Here is a 27,172-nt window from a genome sequence, read left to right on the forward strand (position 1 = left end):
CACATCTGTCCAACTGAACATCCTCGTGCTGCCACACCCACCTCCCTAATCTGCTGGGACCAGGAACAGAGCCGCTGCCTCCCTCAGCACTTCTGCCCCACTTCACCTGCCCCACTTCCGTTCCACAGGCCAGCTCTGCTTGGACCCCCTCCCTTACCAAGCCTCCTGGGCTCCAGGTCACAGTGCGGCTGCCAACTCCTCGGCCCTAGGGCATCACACCCGGTCACTACCACAAAGCAGTGAGGTCCACCTTTTGATCACGCACCCGAATCCGAAAAAACATATCTAATGCACCAATAAATGTATTATTTATTTATAAATTACAGAAGTGTACAATTGTACAATATATTATGTACATTATAAAACACACAAAAATAGAAATTTAAAAGGATGAAGATTAAATACAAATAATCACTTTTAACATTTTCTCAATGGACCGGTCATCTGTATACTCCTGGGATGTACACACCCCCACTTGAAACCACAGCCCTAAAGCATAACAATGACTGCTGTTATTTGGGTTTTTAGCTCAGGTTACAGAAAAATGTACAAGATTACATTTGTTTTTCATTTTTAGGTTTTGCAAAATAGCCCTAGCTTTAGGTTTAGATGTGTGAAGAGGCTTGGTGCTAACTTCTTGCGACACAGCTGGGCTGACCATCCCAGAGCTGGTAAAATGTCCCAGTACAGCTCACTGTTCTACTTTAAGGCAGACTAAATAGGGATTTCATAGAGCTGAGCCAGAGTATGGAGGGAAAATGCTTTAAACAAGCCTTTAAAAACAAAGGATGGGAATTAGTGTATTTTTAAAAAGTCAAAACTTAAATAGCTAGCCCCTAACCTTTCCTCTGCCTACAGTGGAAAGACATTTAAAAAAAAAGGCATTCCAAACAATGGCTGCTAGCCAAGGCAAACGGATAAACACGGACTGTCACACATGTGCCTGGCTCAGTCCCAGACTTCTGAACTCAAACTCTTTGATTTTTACAGCCCCAGTGTCCCACCCCACGTCAGGCGCACAGCAGCTAACAAGCAACCTCTCAGAAGGGATGGAAGGTGCTGAGTTACAATGACCCAGGAACTGTCACTGAAGAACAGCCCAGAATATGGCTTTGATCGGCTGAAGCAAGTACTGAGGGCATGTTGTAGTCAAGAGCAGTGGGCTCCCAGCGCCTCCTTCCACTCCAGTGCTGGCCTTGGGCCCTCCTGCAGGGGCCAGTGAGGCTGGCCAGCTCCGCCTTCCCCACCCCCAGGACAAGGGGCGAACACGGCACAAGCTATGGCTCTGCAGAGTCTGTAGACAGCTTAGTCAGTGTGCTCAATTCTTTAAAATAGTCACAAAACTCTAAAATAAAATGGAAAAGGGCTAACAAGCATCTGCTTAACTTTTAAGATTGAGATAGGCACACGGAAAACACCACGGCGCCCTTCCAATGGCTTTTCAAGGCTCCTGGGAGAAGGCTCTATCTTCAGGTACTCAATTTTAAGAGGTAAAAAATTAGTTTAAGTAACTTTCACTAAAGAACCCACCTCACTTCACATACTGTGTGTCTTTCCATCCACATGCCCACCTATTGTGCTGACAAAACTCACTGTTTTGTAAGAGGAATGAAACTTGACTTGGTAAGTTTCCACGAGGTTAAATGCAGAGCAAGGCAAGTTATGTACGAGGATGTGGAGTGCAGCAGGCTGCTGGGGGAGATCCCGCAGCGCAAAACCCAGCCTGACTCCCACCCAAGGCAGTCGGGAGAGCAGCGCCACGTGGTGGGGAAAGGGGGCCGACGGGTGGCCCTCGCCACTGCCTTCAGCACCCTGCAGCTACTAGTTGTGAAATCGTCCTCTCGTCTTAAAACCAGGAAGAACTTTGTGAAGCCTCTTTAAGGCAAAAGAGCCACTAGAAAAGAAACTTCCTGTAGAAAGTATCTTCAAGGGAACCAGAAAAAGCGCTCACTCTGCGTTGTTCTGTCTGCTCCCTTCCCCGGGGGAGGCCACACGGTACTTCCCCTGCCCTCTCCTCTCCCTGCACACACAGGCTCGCTCCTGTCACCACACCTGGAGGACCAGCAGCTGCTTCAAGACACTGGAGCCTCACTGTAAAACCTGATCTGAAAAGTGAACGTCTCCCCCTCTGTCTGTAAAATCAGAAATGACACAGCCTCCTGCCAGTCCACGAAGGTGACATTGAAGTTCCAAAGGAAACACATCCTTGACCATCAAATTTAGACCCAAAAGAGCCATTTGTGGGTTGTTGTTGTTGTTTTTGTAATTTCCAAATTTTATTTCCAAAGACTGCTGTAACAAGATACCAGCGGTGACTGCGTGGCAAGTCGCAAGCTCTCATGTAAACAAGGTCCACAAGGGCACGTGCTGGTCCTCCGACAGGGCTTTGGCCTGTGGAGGCTTCAGAGCAGAGGATGCTTACAATCTGGCCCATGCCGTACTCCGGCTTGGGCTCCCTCCACGTCTGGTGGTGAGGACACTCATTGTGCCTGGTGATGCGCCACGTACACACTATGCTGCATGTACCGCAGGAGGGGAAACGCCTCATTTGTAGGTTTTCCTACAGCCTACAGAAACAGCAGTTGCTTCAGCAGCAATGTGCAATATTACTCAATTTTTAGTTGAAAAACAGAAGAATGGATTACTGTAGTTATGTCCTTTCTCTGAGAATAAAGACACACACCATTACAAACATAAAACGAGTCAAACTTCTATTTTATTGACAGGAGTCCAAAATGAATACAAAAAATGCCTCCTTTGCATGTTATATTTTTCCCTTAAAAGGCTTCTGATAGGTAGATTAAAAGCCAAGAATGTAGTTCAGCTTTTATAGTAAACCTTTTACATAAGCCACCAACATCAGAGAACATATGGTCCCACAGCACTTTCAGACTGACAGCTTATCAAAATAATTAGATCCTGCACTGATCTGCTAAGACAGAGATTTTAAAATGTTTTTAAACCATTTTTATCATCTGTCTGTCAACTCTGGCAATTCAGAAAAGGAAGAACCCTCAATGCAGCCCTCTGTAGTATGTGGAATGTGAGAGAATGCCAACTTGCAACCCAGATAGGTGAAAATAAAAGATTTAAAGCTATGTATGGAGCTGTTATAAACAGTCTTATCACCTGTAGAATGTCAATAAAGGAACAGAGCTTATCAAGAGATTAAAAACTCAAGATGTTACTTAAAACATACTTGTGTTGTTTATCACGCTTTGTTTACTAAAACTAAAGCTGAACAAATGAAAGTTGCTCATTTATAGATTGTTTTTCATGTACCTTTACTTTTACTGGGACCATAAACTGATCAGATAATACACAGCCCACACTTCTGGACAGGTACAATAACCGAGGACTTATTATCTTTCGCAGATGTAGTGAATGCACCACCCCAGGTTTGAAAGGCTTTAATAAACCTTCAGCTTTTCTCAGATTGTACCAAGGCAGCACCAACTGCCCAGTTATTTGATGCACCCATCTCCAGTAAAGAAAGTAACGCTCCCTCGACATCAGTTCTGCACTGCTTCTGGTTTATTATACACTTCCAAAACAGCAAAAACTTTGCAAGTATGTGCGAACGCTGTGGTCCATTCACAGCACTGCTTAGTCATCATCTTCCTCTTCTTCCTCTTCTTCCTCAAAGCTGTCTTCAAAGCCCTCGCTGTCCTCCTGGTCTTCATCTCCCTCTATTGCTGTATCCCACTGCGGGTGATTTTCTGGCACAGGCTTAGCCTCATGAACTTCCAACTATAAAGAATTAAATGCACATGTCAGAAATTTGTGAAGAATAACAGAAGAAATTCTGGTTAAAAAAAGCTTTTCTTTGATTATAGCAATCACAAATAAATAGATTTCTAGGGATATAAATAAATTTAACACATTCATTTAGAACAGATATTTCATCCCTAAATTTACTAACATGTAAATATACTTCAATTTCTAACACAGGAAAAAAAAAAATTCTAACACAGTTTGGTATTTTAAGTTTATACAAATTATACTATTTTCGAAACTATTTCTGTGGCACAAAAGATTAATACTTGTAATTTCAGAGTAAGAATGCTAAGCAATATCTTAATAGAAGTTTTCTGCTAAAGAAGAAAAACTCATGTGATTTTCACACATTTGCAGCCTTCAGATTAGTAAGCAAAATTCTGTAGCCGGGGCTGGTTTGTGGCATAGTCACCACCTGTGATGACAGCATCTCATACCGGTGTCAGTTTGTGTCCAGGCTGCTATGTTTCTTTTCTTTTCTTTTTTTTTGCCAGGCAGAGTTAGACAGTGAGAGAGAGAGAGAAAGAGAGTTATAGACAGTGAGAGAGAGGCAGAGAGAAAGATCTTCCTTCTGTTGGTTCACTCCCCTAATGGCCGCTACAGCCGGCGCTGCGCCGATCCAAAGCCAGGAGCTGGGTACTTCCTCCTGGTCTCCCATGCGGGTGCAGGGACCCAAGTACTTGGGCCATCTTCCACTGCCCTCCAGGCCATAGCAGAGAGCTGGACTGGAAGAGGAGCAACCGGGACAGAATCCGGCGCCCCAACTGGGACTAGAACCCGGGGTGCCGGCGCTGCAGGCGGAGGATTAGCCAAGTGAACCACGGCACCAGCCCTGCTATGTTTCTGATCCAGCTTCCTGCTAATGGCCTAGGAAAAGAAGCAGAGGATGACCCAAGTGCTGGGACCACTGCCACCCAAGTGGGAGACCTGGATAAAGCTCCTGGCTTCTGGTTTCAGCCCAGCCCAGCTCTAGCCATTGTAGCCATTTGGGGAGTGAAACCAGTGGATGGAAGATCTCTGTCTTCCCCTTTCTCTAACTCTTTCAAAATAAATAAATAAATCTTTGTTGTGGTACAGTGGGTTTAGCCACTGCCTGCAATGCTGAAATACCATATAAAAGCACTGGTTTGAGTCCTGGCTGCTCCACTTCTGATCCAGCTCCCTGTTAATGTACCTGAGAAAGCGGCAGCAGATGGCCCACATGCTTGGGCCCCTGTACCCATGTAGGAATCCCAGATGAAGCTCCTGGCTTCAGCCAGGCCCAGCTCTAGCTACTGCAGCCATTTGGGGAGTTATCTCACAGATAGAAGATCTTTCTTGGGGCCAGGCACTGTGGCACTGTGGGTAAAGCCGTTGCCTAGAGTGCTGGCAGCCAATATGGGTGCAGGCTTGAATCCCAGCTGCTCCACTTCTGATCCAGCTCTCTGCTATAGCCTGGGAAAGCAGAAGAAAATGGCCCAAGTGCTTGGGCCCCTGCATTCACGTGGGAGACCAGGAAGAAGCTTCTGGCTCCTGGCTCTGGACCAGCCCAGCTCTGGCTGTTGTGGCCAACTGGGGAGTGAATCAGCAGATGGAAGACCCAACACCGGCCCCCCTTTCCCCCCTTTATTTCTGCCTGTCTGTGCCTTTCAAATAAATAAATAAATCTTAAAAAACAAAAAACAAAAAACTCTCCTTCTGCCTCTCTGCCTTTGAAATAAATATAGCTTTTCAAAAAAATTAGTTTTAGAAACTAATAATTACAATAGAGTCTGTGGTAAAAATACCTATGATTTTGGGGCTGGCTTGTGGTGTGGCGGGGCTAAGCTGCTACCTGTGACACTGGCATGCCATGTGAGCACCAGTTCAATTCCCAACTGCTCTGCTTCAGATCCAGCCAGCTCCCTGCTAATCTACCTGAGAAAGCAGAGTAAGATGGCCCAACTATTTGGGTTCCTGCCACCCATGTAGTAGGAGACCTAGATGGAGTTTCTGGCTGGCTCCAAGATTCAGCTTGGCCCAGCCATGGCCATTGTAGCCATTTGGGTAGTGAACCAGCGGACAGAAGATCCATCTCTCTCTCGCTCTCTCTCTCTCTGCCTTTCAAATAAATGAATAAATATATCTTTTATAAAAAAAACCAAAACAAAACAAAAAAAAGACCGTATCTGCTGAGGCACTGTAGTTACAGCATATCACAGCACATTTAAAATGTACTGATAAAGTAATCTAATTTGTTATATGAGGGGTTGTCAAAAGATTCACAGGAAAAAAATATGTACTAGGGGGCCGGCATCGTGGCACAGTGGATTAAGCCACCACCTGAGATACCAGCAGTCCATATAGGCACCGGGGCTCAAGTCCCAGCTGCCCCACTTCCAATACAGCTCCCTGCCAATGCACCTGGGAAAGCAGTGGAACATGGTTCAAGTTCTTGGACCGCTGCTGCCCATGTGGAAGAGATGGATGGAAGATCTTTCTTTGTCTCCCTCTTTCTAACTCTGCCTTTCAAACAAATAAATCTTGAAAAAAATAAAAAGAAAAAGCGTATTTCATAAATTCATACTGATTTTTTATAACATGTCTGAACAGGATCTAGTTTGAGGAACTAAGAAGGAAAAGACACCATTTGTCTAGAGGCCCTACCAAAACAACATGAATTCTACTAAAACTGAAGCAAAAGTAAATGTAAAATGTATGGTTAAGTTTGGGTTGGAGAATGGTGAAAAATCACTGATGCTTTACAAAGTTTATGGAGACAACACCCCAAATAAAGGAGCAGTTTACAAATGAGTAACTGGTTTTAAGAAGGGACTAAGGGACGGTGCAGTGGGCGCAGTATGTTAACCCTCTGCCTGCGGCACCGGCATCCCATATGGACGCCAGTTCTAGTCCCAGATGCTCCACTTCCAATCCAGCTCTCTGCTATGGCCTGGGAAAGCAGTAGAAGATGGCCCAGGTCCTTGGGCCCCTGCACCCTCATGGGAGACCAGGAAGAAGCACCTGGCTCCTGGCTTTGGATCGGTGTGGCTCCGGCCATTGCAGCCATTTGGGGAGTGAACCAACGGAAGGAAGACCTTTCTGTCTCTCCCCCTCACTGTCTGTAACTAAACCTCTCAAATAAAATCTTTGGGAAAAAAAAAAAGGGGGACAAGATAATGTTGAAGATGAGGCCCACAGCAGCAGACCATCCACAATAATTTGCAAGGAAAAAAATTAATCTTGTTTGTGCCCCAACTCAATAGGAAAAGTACAATTAACAGCACAAGCAAATAGCCAACACCATAGATGTGTCAACTGGTTCCACTTACACAATTCTGACAAAAAAATTAAAGTACAGCAAACTTTCTGCTCTATGGGGGCTAAAACTGTGACACCCAGATCAGCCACAAGTAAGGGCAGAACTCTGTCAATCAGTGAAAATCAAGATCCTGAAATATTTCTTCAAAGAATTTATCAAGAGATGAAGCATGGCTTTACAAGTACAACGCTGAAGAGAAAGAACAATCAAAGCAATGGTTACCAAGAAGTGAAAGTGGTCCAGTTAATGCAAGTCCAGATCAAGTCAAGGTCAGAGGTCATGGCAATAGTTTTTGGACTACTCAAGACATTTTGCTTGTTGACTTTCCAGGGGGCCAAAGAATAACAAATCATGAGTGCTTTGAGAAACATTCAGCAGAAAAGCATCCATGAAACAGTTACCAGAGTTCTTCTCCACCATGACAATGTTCCTGGCTCATTTCTCTCATCCAAAGGACAATTTTTGATGGGAAATCATTAGGCAGATACCCTACAGTCCTGATTTGGCTATTTATGATTTCTTTTTGTTTCCTAATTCAAAAAAACATCTTCAGGGGCTGGTATTCTGTTGCAAAAGATTGTTGCCACCTGCAAAGCCAGCATCTCAGACAGGAACTAGCTCAAGCTACAGCTGCTCTACTTCTGATCCAATGTCATGCTAACACACCTGGGAAAGCAGCAGATGGTCCACTCATATAGGAGACCCAGAAAAAGCTCCTGGCTCCCAGCTTTGGCCTGGCCTGGACCAGCCATTGCAGCCATGTGGGGAGAGAGTGAACCAGAAGATGGAAGATCTCTCTCTCTCTAATTCTGCCTTTCAAATAAATAAATCATTAAAAAAAGAAATCTTTAAAAAGCACCCATTTTTCTTCAGTTAATAATGTAAGAAAGCTGATAATGATATGGTTAAGACATCAGAACCCTCAGTTCTGTAGGGATGAACTAAATGGCCTAAACCAATGCTTAACAAAGTGTCTTGAACTTGATGCTGCTTATGTTGAGGAAATAAAATTCCTGTTTTTAATTTTTATTATTCAATTCCACTTTCCACAAACCTTTTGAAGTCCCTCCCAACCCCTTCTTTATAATCAAGCAACAACTTAAGTTTATTATTGAAAGAGTACAAGATGACCCATTCCATTACTCTATTTCCAAACCTCAAATGCTTCCCTAGTATATTAAACACTTAAACAAACAATTGTATTTATCAAAGAATCACTACTCTTACCTTCAATGGTTTAATCTGATCCAAACCCATATAGGAATCTGATCTCAGAAACACTGTATATTGATAATTTCCAGGCTTGCCAGGTGCAGGAAACTTCAGTTCTACCTAAAAGATAAAAATTAGTGCTTAAAAATCTGTATTTTGAAGAGGAAACAAAAGTTCACTCTTAAAATTCTTAGACTGTTGACACTAAATACTTCCTAGTATTTAGTAGCCAGGAGCTTACTCAGATAACACAGGAAGCCCTAACAAATGTTACCAAAGTCCTACCACCACCATCACCATCATCACCACCACCACCACCACCACCACCACCACCACAAAAAAATTATATATATATATATATGTGAAGCATGTTATACTATATATTGTATCTATTGCACAGAAAGGAAACCAAATTAGGAAGAATTTATGAGATAATTTGTATTTCCTCTATCAAGAAAGCATATTTACAGCAACTAAGTTCTATGCTATCACACTTATAACCTGAAGAAATTAAGTAGATATAAAAGTATAAATAAGCAAAATGTTGACATTAATGACAGACTTCATTAGGAGGTAGAATATTCTTATGAAATTTCCTTATTTCTATGATAAATGGTCAGTGCCTTAAAAGGTCAAGAAAGTCTGTTTACTATCAAATCATAAACTCCAAAATTCAAACAGTAAAAAACTCTTAGAAGTTTTGATTTTGAACCAGAATTGAGGTATAGTGACTTTAAGCCACCATCTGCAACACCAGCTTCCTATACTGGATTCCTGGTTCCAATCCAGCCACGTGGCTTCTAATCCAGTTTCCTGCTATTGCACCTGGGAAAGCAGTAGATGATGGCCCAAGCACTTGGGCCCCTGCCACCCACATGAGAGACCCAGATGGAATTCCAGACTCCTGTCTTTGGCCTAGCCCAGACATGGCCATTGCAACCATTTGGGGAGTAAACCAGCAGACAGAAGATCTTTCTCTTTCTCTCTCTCTCTTTCTCTCTCTCCTCCTTTCCCCTCCCCCTCCCTCTGCCAATCAGCCTGTCAAGTAAATCAATCAATCTTTGGGGAAAAAAATATAAATACATCTGGGGGAAAAAAAGTTTTGACTCTACTTGGATGAAGAAAGACTACATTTTTAAAAATGACACTTGGATCCTCTGGTTATCTGCCTCTCATCTCCAAATGACAGATTTTTGTAGCCCAGATTATACATTAAATTATCCCATAAAAAAATATAAAAAGTCATGAGAACTTTTTTTAAAGATTTATTTATTTATTTGAAAGTCAGAGCTACATAGAGAGAAGGAGAGCAGAGAGAGAGAGAGAGAGAAAGAGGTCTTCCATTGGTTGGTTCACTCCCCAAATAGCCACAATGGCCAGAGCTGTGCCAATCCAAAGCCAGGAGCCAGAAGCATCTTCCCAGGTGCAGGGGCCCAAGGCCTTGGGCCACCTTCTACTGCTTTCCCAGGCCACAGCAAGAGAGCTAGATTGGAAGTGGAGCAGCCAGGACTCGAACCAGTGCCCATATGGGATGCCGGCACTGCAGGAGGTGGCTTTACCTGCTACGCCACAGCGCCGGCCCTAGAGAATTTTTTTCTTAAAAAAATTAATTTCAGATTGGCCTTTCTAATTATAATACAAATGTAAAATGTATAAAAAGAAGTATTCGGCCGGCGCCGTGGCTCACTTGGCTAATCCTCCACCTATGGCATCAGCACACCGGGTTCTAGTCCCGGTTGGGGCGCCAGATTCTGTCCCGGTTGCCCCTCTTCCAGTCCAGCTCTCTGCTGTGGCCCGGGAAGGCAATGGAGGATGGCCCAAGTGCTTGGGCCTTGCACTCGCATGGGAGACCAGGAGAAGCACCTGGCTCCTGGCTTCGGATTGGCGCAGCGTGCCAGCCGTAGCAGCCATTTAGGGGGTGAACCAATGGAAAAAGGAAGACCTTTCTCTCTGTCTCTCTCTCTCTCACTGTCTAACTCTGCCCGTAAAAAAAAAAAAAAAAAAGTTTTCCTGCAGTGGGCATCTGTAGCTTTCAACACCAGCATCCTATTCCAGAGTGCTTGGAATCAAACCCCACCTCCACTTCCAACCTAACTTCCAGTTAACTTGCCAGGAGGCAGAAGATGATGGTCCAAATACTTAGGTTCCTGCCACCTATGTGGGAGAACCAAATAGAGTTCTGAACTCCTGGCTTTAGCCTGCCTCAGCCCTGGCTATTGTAGGAATTTGGGGAGTGAACCGGTGGATAAAAGATCTCTTTCATTCTCTGTCAGTCAGCCGGCTCTGTGGCACAGCAGGTTAACACCCTGGCCTAAAGTGCCGGCATCCCATATGGGTGCCGGTTCTAGTCCCGGCTGCTCCTCTTCTGATCTAGCTCTCTGCTATGGCCTGGGAAAGCAGTAGAAAATGGCCTAAGTTCTTGGGCCCCTGCACCCACATGGGAGACCCAGAGGAAGCTCCTGGCTCCTGGCTTCAGATCCGTGCAGCTCCAGCTGTTGCGGCCAATTGGGGAGTGAACCATCAGATGGAAGACCTCTTTCTCTCTGCCTCTCCTTTCTCTGTGTAACTCTTTCAAATAAATAAATAAATCTTTAAAAAAAAAAAAAAAGCTTTTTCTAAACTACATACAGGGGCTGGCACTGTGACACAGCAAGTTAAAACACCAGCCTGCAGTGCCAGCATCCCACATGGGCAATGGTTCGTGTCTTGGCTGCTCCTCTTCCGATCCAGCTCTCTGCTATGGCATGGGAAAGCAGTAGAAGATGGCCCAAGTGCTTGGGCCCCTGCAGACCAGGCTCCTGGCTTCAGATTAGCTCAGCTCTGGCTGTTGCGGTCATTTGGGGAGTGAACCAGCAGATGGAAGAACCTCTCTGGCTTTATTTCTCTCTGTAACTCTGTCTTTCAAATAAATAAAATTAAAAAAAAAAAAAAGACATTAAAAAAAAATAAACCGCATACAACAAATGTGAGGGTACTTCAAAACGTTCATGGAAAAATGGAACTAAAAGCTAACTGGTATTAATAGATTTGGAAATTTATACATAATTCTTTCCTAATATGCATCTTATATGAACTTTTTGAAGACTTCATAAGAAAATGAATAAACATATTATGAATGTTTATATATATATATATATATTTTTTAACAGGCAGAGTGGATAGTGAGAGAGAGACAGAGAGAAAGGTCTTCCCTTTTGCCGTTGGTTCACCCTCCAATGGCCGCTGAGGCCGGCGCATCACACTGATCCAAAGCCAGGAGCCAGGTGCTTCTCCTGGTCTCCCATGCGGGTGCAGGGAGCCAAGCACTTGGGCCATCCTCCACTGCCTTCCCGGGTCATAGCAGAGAGCTGGCCTGGAAGAGGGGCAACCAGGATAGAATCTGGCGCCCCAACCGGGACTAGAACCCGGTGTGCCGGCACCACAAGGCGGAGAATTAGCCTGTTAAGCCACGGCGCTGGCCATAAATGTTTATATTTCTATTTGATAAATAAATACATAACAGTAAAAACAGAAACTGAGGGGAAATATTTAGAACATATCACAAACTGCTAATCTTTGGATGTGTATTTTTTTAAATTAAAATGTTTCTTTTTTCCCTATTATTATAAATTGTACATATTTATGAGATACAGTATGATACTTTAATACATGTATTCAATGTATGATAAAATCAGGTTAACATTTCCATCTCCTTAAGATTTCTTTGTAATATGTTAAGCATCAAAAAATGTATGAGCCAATTACCTAACATTTAAAAAGTAAATTTGCAAACCAGTAAGAAAAGACCAACAAAAATAAACAATGGTTACACACATTCTCCCACCCATACCACATGAGAATTAAGACTCAAACACACGAAGCATATTCAGTTTTGTTCCTACAGGAAACAGAAAACAAAACTACACTGAATATAATGGGCAGAGTAAATACTGATCTAGACAAGAATCATCAAAGTGTGTCAAAACGCGTGTATAAAAGGCTGCTGGAGAACAGCATGTTCACACAGGACCCAAACATCATCCCACAGATTAGAGGCGGAAATACCTTTACAATAGAGAAAAGCCTTAACTAAATGACTAACTGTGGTATTACCAATGTGGGGCAAACTGACACTGTCTAAGAAATACATTACCAATGTAGTATGCGTGCCAACATGAATTTAACAATGAGTAAGCAAGAAGACAAATTTATATTCTACAAAATATCGTTAGTCTCTTAAAATTGTCAGTACCATGAAAGGAAAAAAGAGGGGCAGGTGTAAGGCCTAGTAGTTAAGATGCTGCTGGCTGGGACGCCTGCATTCCCCATCAGAGGGCCTGGGTTCAAGTCTGGGATCCTCTTCAGATTCCAGCTTCCTAATGTGCACCCTGGGAGGGGGCAGGTGATGGCTCATTTATTTGGGTTCCTGCTACCCACATGGGGCTCCTGGCTTTGGCCTGGTCCAGGCCTGGCTGTTTCAGGTATTTGGGAAGTAAACCAGCAGAAGGGAGCTCTCTGTCTCTCTACCTCTGAACTAAATAAAATTTGAAAAATAAAAGATCTAGTAGGCCAAGCATGTGGCATAGTGATTAACTCTGTGTAGAACACCCACATCCCATAGCAGAGGGCCTGGTCTGAATCCTGGCTCCTCCAATTCCACTTCAGCTTCCTGCTCATGCACCCTAGAAGACACCAAGTAATGGCCCAAGTACTTGGGTCTCTGTCACCCACATGGGAGACCTGGATTGAGTTCAGGTCTCCTGGCTGCAGCCTGGCCAACTCCTGGCCGTTGTAGGCATTTGGAGATTAAACCAGTGGATGGGAGCTGTCTCTCCTTCTCTACTTCTCTTTTAAATAAAGTAAAAATAAGTAAGATAGTTAAAAGATCTGATTCCTTCATTTAAAAAAAAAAGAAAGGACAAGAAGTATTCTAAAGTGGCATGACAACCAAATAAAAAGTGCTATTCACATTGGATTCTGAATTAAAAATCAAAACACTATAGTAAACATTCGTGGAATATCTGAGGAAATTAGAATATTGAACAATAATACCATATCAGTGTTAAATTTCCTGAGGACAACAATGGTATTGTGCTTATAAAGAAAAAGGTCTTTGTTCTTTGGAGATACATGTCCAGATTATACAGGTGAAAGAAAAAGGTAAGATGGAAGACAGAATGTATGCTATTGTTTGATTGAACTGGGATAGAATCAGGTATATTTGCTTGCAATTTATACACAATATCACATGAAGGATACATAAAAATCCGACAACATTGGCAATCTCCACAAAGAGGAAAGGGTGACTAGGACCTGGGTATATAAGATGTCTCACTGTATGTACTTCTACACGCTCTAAAATGCATTGTTTTTTAAAACAGGTAAGGGGCTGGCGCTGTGGCGTAGTGGGTTAAGCAGCAGCCTGTAATGCTGGCATCCCATATGTGCACTGGTTTGAGACTCAGCTGCTCCACTTCTGATCCAGCTCTCTGCTATGGCCTGGGAAAGCAGTGGAAGACAGCCCAAGTCTTTGGGCCCCTGCACCCGCGTGGGAGACTGGGAAGATGCTCCTGGCTCCTGGCTTCGGATTGGTGCAGCTCTGGCCATTGTGGCCATTTGAGGACTGAACCAGCAGATGGAAGACCTCTCTCTCTCTCTCTCTCTCTCTCTCTCTCTCTCTGTCTCTCCTTCTCTCTCTGTGTAACTCTTTCAAATAAATAAATAAATCTAAAAAAAAAAAAAAACAGTAAAATTTAAATTAAAAAATTGCTCTGTTGAAGAAATATCTGAAGTTGGCTCTAACTTTAGGTGTTAAATAAAAAAACACTAAGCTACTTCACATGTTATCAATTGGTTATACAAGTTAAAAAAAATTTTTTTTAACCAAAAATCAGTCTCATACAAATATCACGAAAGTCAAGAGCCTTGCCCTGCATCAGTGAAGATTCTGGGAGGCAGTGACAATGGCCCAAATGACTGGGTTCCTGCAACCCACATGGCGGACCTGGACTGAGTTCCTACCGCTGAGTTTCAGTACTTGCCAAGGGGCCATTTTGGACATTTGGGGAGTAAACCAGTGGATAAGAGTGCTCTCTCTGCTTCTCAAAAAAAAGAAAATTTTTTTTAGAAAAAGAAAAAAAGCCTTGTTGTTCTTGTTCACCGATCCAGGCAAACAGAACTGTCTTCCAAGAAGAAGTAGCACATAGGGGCCAGCATTGTGGTGCAGTGGGTTAAGCCACCATTAAGCCGGTATCCCGTGAGCACAGGATCAAGTCTCAGTTGCTCTACTTCCAATCCAGCTCCCTGCTAATGTGCCTGGAAAAGCAGAGGATAGCCAGAGTGCTTGGGCTCCTGATACCCACATGGGAGATTAGGATGGAGTTCCAGGCTTATTTTCACCTAGCCCAGCCCTGGCCAGTGCAGTCACCTGGGGAGTAACAGAAGTAGATGGAAGAGGTGTCTTTCTGTCTCTCACCCTTTTTCCCTTTCTATAACTCTGCCTTTCAAATAAGTAAATAAATCTTAAAAAAAAAATCTTAAAAGAGAGAGAAGGTAGCACATTAAAAAAGATGAAAAAAACATAATGCATTTCCCAAGAATAATATGTTCATCACAACGCTACTTTAGTGATATCATAACAGTGAACAATGATTCACAAATAAAAAATTCCACTCTACAATATCAATTTCTAGTTTTTTTATTTTTAAGACAAAAGGTCTAATATTTAGCATTAATCCAAAGAGGACAAAAATCCTAAGTTTTTATAAAATATAATGAGATTCTGGAGGAGGAAGAAAGGCAGCATGATGGTGAGATATTGTACAATGCTGAAAACTGAAATTTTATTGTTGGATAATTACCTCTTCTGTATCTTTTAGTGTACACACATGATATGGCATAGATATTAATGTCTGTTCCTTCCTGTCTGCAATATAAAGCCACCACCATTCTTGTTTTTCCTAGAAAGAATAAAACAGAAGAATATGAACAATCAGAACGAACCAGAGAGAATCAGTACGGGTTTATCTTCTTTCAGAGATATTATCATCTTGTTTTGTTCATTCTGTTCATTGTTACATCCCTAGCACTGACACAGTGCCTGGTACAAAACAGATGTTCAATAAACATTTCTGAATGAACAAACTGTTATTAACCATTTGTAAATCTATCGTCCATTCCCCAAAATAATTCTGCCCACAATTTTGGGGGTTTCAATAACCCTACCTAAAGCCCACTGATGTGCCTCCATCTTGATAAACCTTCATTTACCTTAAATGAGAAAAGATATGCCAGTGGGTAGACTTTTGGCCTACCAATGAATATGCCATCTAGGAAGCGCACATCCCCCATCTGAGTGTGAGGGTTCAATACCTAGCTCCACTCCTGACTTCCTGCTAATGCAGATTCTGGAAGTAAGCAGTGATAACTCAACAAACTGGGTCCCTGTCACCCATGGGGAAAACTGGACTGAGGTGCTAGCTCCTGACTTTTGCCCTAGCTGTGGAAGTCACTTGGGGAGTGAACCAGTGGATGGGAATGGTCACACTTGTGTGCATAAGCACACACTTGTTCTCTCTAAAATATTAAGTATCATGTAACAAATAATGTAATCTTACTTAGTAATAAATAATCAAAGAAACAAAGGAGTAGAAGGGATTTGGGTAGCCAAGTCAATAATCGATACATTAAAACACTTATGAATCTAACAGAATATCTCATATTCTACGAGTCTTAAAAATTTTCTATTCATTTATTTTCATTTTTATTTGAAAGGCTCTAAGAGACCTTTTATTATACCTTTCATTGTACATTATTTTTTTAAAAATCTTTTTTAAAAGATTTTATTTATTTACTTGAGAGGCAGAGTTACAGAGAGAAGCAGACACAGAGAGAGAAATCTTCCGTCTGCTGGTTCACTTCCCAAATGGCTGCAACAGCCAGAGCTGGGCTGGTCTGAAGCCAGGAGCCAGGAGCTTCTTCCAGGTCTCCTACAAGAATATAAGGGCCCACACACTTGTATCATCTACTGCTGCTTTCCCAGGCCATCAGCAGGGAGCTGATGGAGCAGCCAGGACTCGAACCAGCACCTATATGGGATGCCAGAGCCACAGGCAGATGCTTAACCTACTACACTACAGCGATGGCCCTGAATGTACATTTTAATAAGTTTGGCATTTCTGGTTGAACTCCAAAAAGATTAAAAGGCTGGGTAAAGAAACTGCTACCAGAATGCACAATAACAGCAGGGATAAATGACAGAACAAGAGACAAAAAACCATTTTTAAAAAATCTTTGAGGGGCCAGCACTGTGGCATAGTGGGTAAAGCCACAGTCTGAAGTGCTGGCAAACCAGAGGGATGCTGGTTCATGTTCTGGCTGCTCCACTTCCTATCCAGCTAGCCTTGGCTATTACGTACATCTGGGGAGTGAACCAACAGATAAAAGATCTCTGTCACTATTTCAAACAAATAAATAAATCTTACAAATAAATAAACTCTATGATGTCCTAAATATTCATTTAACCAAATAGCATGAGACTATTCTGAACTCTGAATTATCTAAAACAGTCTTAAAAAGCTTCATAGAAACAGTTTCATTGCAAAAATGTCTTACAATTTTTAAACGAAAATTATAGCACTTTCTATTTCAATGAGATTTAAAATTCAGTTATCTTTCGAATACCACACTAAGTATAATTAAGTATCTAGATGGCTTTTGATACAAAGCACTGAAACATTAATAAGCCTAATAAATAAATTATAAGTACATGATGCTGTGTGTAGCACTGAACAAGAAATTTGAATTTTGTTTAATCCAAAGGTTAGGCCTACCACGACAGAGGTATTTGTATACATGTTTGTCTATGTATGTTTTGCATATACAAAATATACAATGGACTCAAATTAGAGTATTAATTAACCTGAGTTTAGTGGGCCAGAGTCTCTGTTGCAACTAACCTGCTACTGTAGCATTAAGAGTAAGTGACTATGTTTGTTTTGTTTTCTTTTCTTAAATATTTATTTTATTTGGGAGCTGGTGTTGAAGGTTAAGCTTTGGCTTGCAATGTTGGCCACGCAGACACTGGGGTTTGAGACCCAGCTGGCTCCATTTCTGATCCAGCCCCCTGCTAATGTTCCTGGGAAAACAGCAGAAAATGGCCTAAGTGCTTGGGCCCCTGCACTCCATGGGAGACCTGGAAAAAGCTCCTAGCTTGACTCAGACCTAGTCCCAGCCATTGCAGTCATTTGGGGAGTGAATCAGTGGATGGAAGATCAATTGATCTCTCTGTAATTCTAGCTTTCAAATAAATAAAAAATAAATCTTAAAAAAAATTATTTATGGGAAAGGAAGAGTGATGAGCGAGAGAGAGACAGAAGGAGAGAAAAAAGAGACAGAGATTGAGATTGAGATTGAGATAATGAGAGAGAGAGAGAGAGAGAGAGATGGAGAGAGATCTTTTATCCACTGATTCATTCCCCAACTGCCAGGGCTGGGCCAGGCCGAAGCCAGTAGCCTGGAATTCCATCTAGGTCTCCTATATGGGTGGCAGGTCTTCCCAGGCACATCTGCAGGAAGCTGGAATGGAATCAGAGAAGTCGCAGACTTGAACCAGCACTCTTATATGTATGGAGTGCTAGCATTGCAAGTGGCAGCTTAACCCACTGAGCCACACAGCTAACCCCATGGCTATGTTCTTACGAAACTTTACTTATAATAAAGCTTCATTCACAGAAATTGGCAGAGTGCCAGATTTGACCAGCAGGCTGTATTTTGCCAGTAGTCATTTTAAAGCTGTTCAGACCTGGGTTCTTTCCCCTCTCTAGCACTTTCCTTGTCTATAAATGATGGGTGCCTGCCTCTGGGTATGTTGTGAAGATGAACTGAAATAATGCAAGTTATTAATACATGTCAGAATGCCCAGCACATTAAGCACAATAAATGATAGTTATGATTATTACTAAAATGAAGCCCAACAATAAATCTCTTTTAATTGATTCTGACATTTGTCAGAAATATCATTATCACAACATGTATAAAGTATAAGCACAGGGATATGCTCAAGAATGCACAGTTCCTCTTTACCTCCCCACTTGCTTTTCCTTCCATTCTCCCAGGCAGCTTAATTATAATGATACTCACTCAAGAATATTTACAAGGAACTAGTGAGTATCCATCAATGGTACATCAGTGCCTAGACTCTGATGCACACGCTAAAAATGAAAATAGCTGTTCTATGAGTTATCTGCACTTTAAATAAAGTTTTTTTGGTATGTGAAATTTCCAGTCATTCTTAACATAGTAAACATAATAGTTCTGATAATATGTAAGTTAATTATTAATTCTAAGTAGGTTCATTAGATAAGTACCAAAAACTAAGTCAGAAAGATGTTAAAAAGATGCTATGTAAGTGTTATGTGACAAACGACACTTTGAAATGTTTATTATGCACATGCAGACTGAATTAGAAAAAAGGCATTTTCACTAATCAAATGGTCTAAGGGAATGAATGAATGTTCCATTTACTAATTAAGCATGGTCTAAAATGAAACACCATCACATGGGTACAAATTATTCAGCTTACAGCATCCCAGGGCACTTTCTAAGCCAATCAACGAGTAGGATTTATCTGCTGGATTTGGGATTGTGTGGTGTTGGCAGACTTCATCCGCAATGGGCAAAATGCCCCTAACAGATGGGCTCAAGCTCAGGACAAGACAGAAGATCAGCCTGTGCATGAGATGGAACCCTGGGCAGACGTCTCTCCAGGTCAAAACAAAAGTCTGTGCAGAGTCTATCTTAGCACTGGGAGAGCCAAATTGTGTAGGAATTTGCCTTAAACGGCCTGCTGCAGCTCTGGATTTACACTCTTGAGCAGAAAGCAGATCTATACACGCACTCTCTGGCCCGACATGACTGGGGAGCAGAGGGTTCGGGGCAAACTGGGAGGCAGCCTGTGGAAGAGTTTCCCGTGCTGGGGGAATCAGTTCTTGATCTCTGCTCCATACATAGGATCCCCTCAAAATCAAAATGTTAAGAGAATCCCAAAGTACTCTGAAAGACAACACAGGCTAGCAAGGAGATCAAAAGTTGAGCAGGCCACAACCATGAAGTAAACAAGGACAAAGGAGCAAGCAGCACTATAATTGCTATAATTGGGGCTCAGTCATGCTCAGCTCTTCCTGTACTTTATTCAGGGCCAAGAACACAGCTGGTCGCATAGCCATGGGCTCTCCCATTCCACAGTATTAGACTGGCTCTAATACTGTGGCTCAGAGCAAGTCCAGTGGCTCTAGGTGGCCTGTGTAGTACCCTTAAAGAGAGTATTTAAAGTTTTTTTTTTTTTTAATCACAGAAAAGAAAAGCATAGGGAACCAAATACTTTAAAATTTTATTAACAATTTCTCTTTTAAATAACACATTCACCAAATGTTATTCACACTGTAATTTACTCTTTAGAAATGTAGCCTATCTAGAAGAGACACATTTAGCACATTCTGAGCTCATACATCCCACAGGGGCGAAAGTCAAATGAGAAAAGTCTGAGAAGAAAGTGAATGAAGGAAAACACTAGGCCTGTGTTCAACTCACCTCGGGAAAGTAAAGACTGTACACAGGATGGGTTATCTTTGATTTAGTTTCCAGGAGAGCCCTCTCCTTTCGCTGTATACTTTGTTGTAGTTCTTGCCACTCCTAGTAAAGGACAAATTAAAGTATGTGAAATGTTTTTGATCTTTTTGAGGTGTTTATAGCTGTACTCCTGACAATGCTAATTAACTACTTAGAACAAGTTCATTTTCACAAATATGATCATCCCTCCACTCAAACTTCAGTACCTCTTTTTATATATAAATGAAATTCAGCCCCTTTGGCTCATGCCACACCACAGCTATTCCAGTCTCCCGTTACTGCTTTCCTTCTTGCAGTTTCACTCTAGTCATTTCAAACCACCTCCAGTTTCTGAACTTACCAAACGATCTCCCTCCTCCCAGACCCCACTTGGGTTTTTGTTCTTCCCTTTCTCTGTCTAGCAAATTCCTACTCGGTATTGTTCCAGAACCAGCTACCAGCTGAAGCAGGGGTGCCTGAGGAGAGCCCACAGTCTCCCTTCGTCTCAGGCTGAGCTGCTGATGCCCTACTTCATGCTGCCACTGCACTAGGCTCTGCCTCCTCCGCTTGTCTACACATCAGTCAGGGGCAGAAACTGTTTCCTATCTGGCTGCATTCCTTGTCATCTAAGACAGTACTTTGTGATGTGATAATGAATAACTATTTATTGATTAAATGAATGTATTTTGGTTACATGAAGAAATGAGTGTCAAAACCCCAAGAATCACTTCTACTAACCCTAATATACTAAGAAAGGATATGTCAACTCTTTCCCAAAGTGAGGCTAGGGAACAATGACAGATCTTGATTTCCTAGCAATCAATTTAATTCTCAAAAAATGAAAACAATAAAGGCCCAGCAATTGGTAACAACAGTTATTCCTATTTGTTTCTCACCATTCCCAAGGCTGGGAGGGTTCCTTTCTTACACTTTGACCCTTTAAATCTTCTTTCTGCCCTCTCCTTCTGCCCCAGAGGGCTATTCCCTTCTTCTCTCCCAACCCACATGGGCTGTTTTTAGATCAGTGGCCCAGTCAAATAGAACACCACCACCAAGTGGAGGAATGGCTCATCACAGTTCACACTTCATCTACAGTGAGTCTCCAGGGACCCTTGTTTGCCCACCAAACATTTTCTTCTCTATGGTCAGCCCATAGATCATATGCCACTTAATGCCATGAGATCTTTTCCTATACTCTAGATTCTTAACCATCTTAATCAATACCTTTCATGTCTTTTCAACCCCACGAAATCAGGTGTCACTCTATAATGCTAGCTTTCCCTTATCTAACCTTTCACTATCAGGGCCCCCAGGAATGCTTCTTTACTTGAAACTTACAAAAGCCTCTGTCACCTGTTTCACAGTCCACTGTCCCTGACTCATACTTCCAGAGACATCTCCAATGCTGAAAACTCCCTTTAGAGATCAAACTGACTTCACCTCAAAGCAAAGTCATACTTCATATAGCAATATAAGATTTAAGAAAATTAGGATTTCCTATTTTTCTTAGAAACAATTTTTATTCATAAGCTCTATTTATGAATAAAAAATTCTTACAACAATCCTTACAAAGTAATAAAATTATAACATATAGGGGTATTATATAAGACAAGTAAACAGATAAGTAAGCAAGCAAATAAATGAGGAATAAGAAACCCAAAGCAGTTGTCAGAGGTATAATTTCAATTACTTTAAACCTCTAAGTCGTACCGCTTCATCATCTTTGTTTTGTTTTTCATCTTGTTCTCTGTCAGAGTCTCTGTCACTCCCATCATCTTTTTCACTCTGGGAATCTCTATTGGTTTCCTCTTCTTCAGAATCACTGCCTTTGTCTGATACTTCTTCTTCATCTTCTTTTACCACAGCTTCCTAAAAGCAAAAAGCAAGTACTAAAAGTTCTAAATATTGCAATGAGTATATATTATTCTGAATCCTGAATCTTACTTTGACATAACCAGCCCAAGATTATAATTTCATTATTCATGTAAAATTCTAGAAAATTATAAATATTTTTATTTATAAAAAATGTGAGTGCTAGATTGCAGACTTTAACATTTGGCTTATCTACCAGTAGTTGTACTCATTTGGTATAATATGTAAAATAAAAATATTCCATTTATATTTGCAAAGAATACTACTACCACAATGGTGAAGATGACTCAGCTTTAAAAAAAAATCAACAATTATATCACTTTCTATAAACTGACAGGGTTGTAATGCAGAAAGGAAACTCAATATCCCAGGCAAAATACCTACTAGTTCATTTCAAGAAGCAAGAAAAAAGACAGCAAATTAAACAAAGAAAGAAGTAAACAGTATAGAAGATAAAGCAGATATACAAGAGAATCCCCCCCCCCCAAACAAAGCCCAAAATTGGCTCTTAGAAGTTCAAGTTCCAGCTCTCCTTTTGATTCCAGCTTCCTGCTAATGTATACCCAGTGAGGCAGCAGGTGATGGCCCAAGTACTTGGCTCCCTGATACCTATGCAAAGACCTAGCCTGAGTTCCTCATTCCTGGCTTTGGCCTGGCCCAGCCCTGGCTGTTGTGGGCATTTAGAGAATGAAATGGCAGATGGAGCATCTGTGTGTGTGTGCGTGTGTGTGTGTGCGCACTTTTCACATAAATAAAAATTGTAAGAATAAAAAATAACTTCATGTCAATACATTTAATAACTTAGAGGAAACAAATTCCTTGAAAAACAAAACTAAAAAAAACCTAAGACCTATAAAAGAAAACAGCAGAATATATGTTAAAGAAACATATTCTATAACTAAACCACATCCATTACCAGATGGCTTCCCTAGAAAATTCTTCCAAAGAAGAAACTAACAAATCCAAGCTTACATAAAACTTTCCCAGGTAAAAGAGAATATTTCCTAATTTGTTTAATGAGGTCAATAAAAATTAAATAAAACCTGACAAGGATATTACAAAAAGGGAGCAATAAAACAATATTACCTCATAAATGCACACAAAAGAATCAAAACAAAATACCACCAAATCCAAATAAATATGAAAAAGGATCGATCCCATGTTATAGAGATTTGTTTAAAAAAATGCAAGAATGGCATAAAATTTTTTATTCCATCAATATAGTTCACCACATTAACAAAAGGAGAAAATTAAAATGATCATTATAAAATTCAGTGTCTGAAGTTGGGAAATAGAAAGGAATAAATATTTCCTTAACCTGATTTTAAAATACTACAAAAATCCTCTATCATTATACTTTTTGGTGAAGTATTGTTTACTTTCTGAGATCAAAATGAAGACAAAGGGTCCATCATTATTACTTTTTTAAAAAAAATTTACTTGTTTGAAAAGTCAGAGTTACAGAGAAAGAGGTAGAGACAGAAAGAGAGAGAGAGAAAGAGAGAGGGAGACCTTCCATCTGTTGGTTCACTCATTCCCTAGATGGTCACAAGGGCCAGGGTTGGGCCAGGAGCTTCATGCAGGTCTCCCACGGCAGTGGCAGGGCCCCAAATAGTTAGACCATCTTTCGCTGCTTTCCCAAACCACTGGCAGGGAGCTAGTTCAGAAGTGGAGCAGCCAGGACTTGAACTAGCATCCGTATGGGATGCCAGTATGGCATATACAGGAAGGTGGGAGGTTTTACAGGCTTCACAACAAAACCTACCCCATGTCAATTCTCCCCAAACTGAACTTTTTCAATGTAATACCAACCTAAATTCCAGCAGCTTTTTAAAGTAGAAATTGTCAAACTCATTTTAAGTATTTAGCTGAAAATCCAAAGGACAAGTTAAGACAAGTTTGAATTAGTAAAATAAGAGTTAGAAGACTTATACTGGGGTCAGTACTGTTGTGTAGACAATAAAGCATGGGCATCTCATATAGGATGCTCCACTTCCAATCCAGCTCCCTGCTAATGTGCCTGGGAAAGCAGCTGGGAAAGCAGAGGATGGCCCAAGTCCTTGGGCTCCTGCACCCAGGTGGGAGATCAGGAAGAAGTTCTTAGCTCCTGGCTTCAGATTAGTCCAGCTCCAGTAGTTGTGGCCAATTAGGGAGTGAACCAGCTGTTGGAAGATCTCTCTCTCTCTGCCTCTCTTCTAACTCTGCTTTCAAATCAATAAGAAATAAATTTTTTTAAAAATTAAAAAAAAAAAAAAGAGAGAAAGATACTACAGTTAAGACACTAAGGTACTGACACAAGAACAGACCATTGGTGAAATGGACTAGAGCTAATAGAAAGACCTATACGTTGTAAACAGTACAGCCACACATTTTACAGGAAAGCATCACTGCAATTCAGTGGGAAAAGGATGAACTTCTCAATAAATGGCACTGGAGTAAGTGGCATACAGCCCCTACCTCACACCATTCTTGAAAATTAATTCGAGACAGAATAAATATAACAAGTAAAATAATATTTCTAGAAGAAAATAGAAAAATACCTCTATGTCCTTAGAATAGGCAGAGATGTGTGAAACAGGAACCAAAATAGCACTAATCATAAATCAAAGACTGGTGAAATGGACTTCATTAAAATTAAGGACCATCAAAAGCTACCATTAAGAGGAGAAAAACAGGACTCAAGTCCAGAATATATAAAGGGGTCAAACATACTGATAAGAAGATAAACAACCCAATATAGAAAAAGATAGCTGCCTGCAGTGCTGGCATCCCATATGGGCGTCGGTTCAAGTCCTGGCTGCTCCACTTCCGATCTAGCTCTCTGCTATGGCCTGGGAAAGCAGTAGAAGATGGCCCAAGTCCTTGGGCCCCCGCACCCATGTGGGAGACCCAGAGGAAGCTCTTGGCTCTTGCCTTTGGATTGGCGCAGCTCCAGCTGTTGTGGCCAACTGGGGAGTGAACCAGCAGATGGAAGACCTCTTCCTCTCTGCCTCTCCTCTCTGTGTAACTTGGATTTTCAATTAAATAAATCAATCTTTAAAAACACAAAACAGTGCCTGGGTTCAAGTCTCAGCTCTGCTCCTGATTGCAGCTTCCTGTTAACACACATTCTGGGAGACAGCAGATGATGGCTGAAGTAACTGGGTCTCTGCCACTCACATGAGAAGCCTGGACTGAGTCATGTGCTCTCAGCTTTGACTTGGCCCACTCCTGATAGTGAAGGCATTTGGAGAATGAACCTGCAGATAGATGGGAGCTGGTTCTAGTCCTGTCTCTTCCTGGCTTTCCAAATAAATAAATAAATTAACAAAGTTAATAAACTTACACTTCCAACAACTCCATTTGCCTGCTTTTGTTTCTGTTGTTTTGTCTGTGGTAATGGCACAGGCGTAGGTTTTTTTTTTAAAGGCTTCTTTTTTTTGGATTTAGCAGTTTTCTTGGGTCCTTTACTCTTCTGTTGCCATCCTCCTTTTGCTCTGTTCTTATTAATGTCACCCTGCTGTAAATCACAACACACATCACACTCAGTGACTTGCAACAACAGGTTCACCTGGAACTCACAATAAATTTTAGATGGAAAGGACTGAATTACTCTCCAACAGTTATAGAAGTCAATCAGAGAAGCAAATAAAAGCTTTCTTTCACTAGGAAGGAGAAGCACAGAAAGCTCAAGTTTTTACCGCATCTTCTGCTGGCTGTTCCTCTGCAGCGCAGATTGACTGTTCCTTTTCAAATACTTCCTAGGGATAGCAAGACAAAACGTAAAATCTGTAAACCTATATTTAACATAAACAAAGCAACCTGTAAAATACATAATCAGTAAGTTTCATTCAACTGGCTACAGTGGGGGATGGAGGGGCTAAGCAGTTTACTAACTGAGAAATGTGTACGTTTGTACATAGCTATCTTCTGATCTTCAGTATATTTTGAAAAGCATAGTCTGCTTCAGAAATGACTCAAGATATGTAAATTTACTATAAAGCTAAAAATATTTCATAGTTTAAAATTTTACTATAATTCTAACAGGAGTCAAATTTGAGTATTTTAATGTCATGAGAATTTAAATATATCAAATTATTTTCTCACATTCAAACCTCATTATAGTGACACTGCTCTCAGTTCTGTGACTAAGAAATGGATCACCAATAAAATCCACATATTCCAGAATATATTTATCTGCTGCATCATCAGTTTAGAATCAGTGCAGAAGTTATAAATTTAAGATTTAAATCTCATAAAGAACCCAGTAACAAGCTATACTAGAAGATGAGAAAGACGTAGGCTGTGTTTTATAAACTCCCTGGAGTTATTAAAGCTAACCTTATGATCTATACAAGTGTACTACAAAAAAGTTCATGGAAAATGGAATTAAAAGAAAAGTTTAAAGGTAGGTGTTTGGTACAATGCTTAGCATGCCTGCATCCCTTATTGGAGTGCGTTGTTGGAGTCCCGAACTCTGCATCTGATCCAGCTTCCCACTAATGTGTACCCAGGGAGCCAGCAGGTAATGATGGCTCAAGTATTTGGAATCTTGCTACCTATGTTGGAGACCCAAGCTGAATTCCAGGCTCTGGACTTCAGCCTGGCCCAGACTGGGAAGATCTCTTGCTCTATGTCTGTCTGTCTGTCTGTCTGTCTCTCTCTCTCTGTATATGTTATTTATATATATAAAACATAAAGCCTTCCAAATAAATTGAGGCCAGCATTGTGGCACAACAGGTTAGGTTGCTGCTTGGGACACCTGCCTTCCATATCGGAGTGCTGGTTCTAGTCCCTGCTTCCCATCCAGCTTCCTGCTAATGTACACGGGAAGCAGCAAATGCTGACTCTAGTACCTGAGACACTGTTACTCAAATGGGAGACACAGACAAAGTTGCTGGCTCCTGGCTTCAGTTTGGCCCAACCACAGATGCTGTAACCATTTGGAGAGTGAACCAGTACATCAAAAATCTGTCACTCTACCTTTCAAATAAATAAATTTTAAAGAAGGGGAGAGGGGGAATATTTTTTTAAAGCAATGTACCTGATTACCCTACCCTGAAGGACAGGTTACACATGAATGGGAATATAAATACTCATTTTCCTTATTCCAAGACAATTTTGCTTTTTCCACTATCAACTAAGTTACAATTTTATTGGTTAACTTGGAAGGTAATATATATGTATGCAATAGAAATAAATAAAAACAAGATGCATAAAATATAACAAAAAATTTAACAACAAAAAAATTAGAGAAGCATTAATGTCAAAATGTCCAGATAAAAAATATGAACATGCAGGCAGCCATGAAAGGACATACATAACAGTGTGAGTTATGGTCACCTGGTACTGGCAACGGGTTTTATCAAGGGATCCATGATACAGACACCACTGAATTCTGCAGGCATACATGTACTAGCATATATGCAGGGATGGGCTGTGAAACTAATCATCTCAAAGCCATAG

At 41.2% G+C, this 27,172-nt stretch overlaps 1 protein-coding gene across 1 annotated transcript in view; it reads right to left on the reverse strand.

The window, feature by feature from the left end:
- Nucleotides 1-2,696: 2,696 nt before the first annotated feature.
- Nucleotides 2,697-27,172, reverse strand: part of SEC63 (SEC63 homolog, protein translocation regulator) — an 86,847-nt gene continuing 62,371 nt past the window's right edge. Inside the window, exons 15-21 of the mRNA XM_062186577.1 lie at nucleotides 25,408-25,467; nucleotides 25,053-25,226; nucleotides 21,566-21,724; nucleotides 19,838-19,939; nucleotides 15,109-15,207; nucleotides 8,285-8,389; nucleotides 2,697-3,750 (exon numbers count right to left, since the gene is read on the reverse strand). Of these exons, the coding sequence (XP_062042561.1) occupies nucleotides 3,607-3,750; nucleotides 8,285-8,389; nucleotides 15,109-15,207; nucleotides 19,838-19,939; nucleotides 21,566-21,724; nucleotides 25,053-25,226; nucleotides 25,408-25,467 (843 nt within the window). The 3' untranslated portion in view covers nucleotides 2,697-3,606. The remainder of the gene's footprint in view (nucleotides 3,751-8,284; nucleotides 8,390-15,108; nucleotides 15,208-19,837; nucleotides 19,940-21,565; nucleotides 21,725-25,052; nucleotides 25,227-25,407; nucleotides 25,468-27,172) is intronic.

This window comes from Lepus europaeus, chromosome 3, assembly GCF_033115175.1.
Source record: "Lepus europaeus isolate LE1 chromosome 3, mLepTim1.pri, whole genome shotgun sequence".
Classification (NCBI taxonomy): Eukaryota; Metazoa; Chordata; class Mammalia; order Lagomorpha; family Leporidae; genus Lepus; species Lepus europaeus.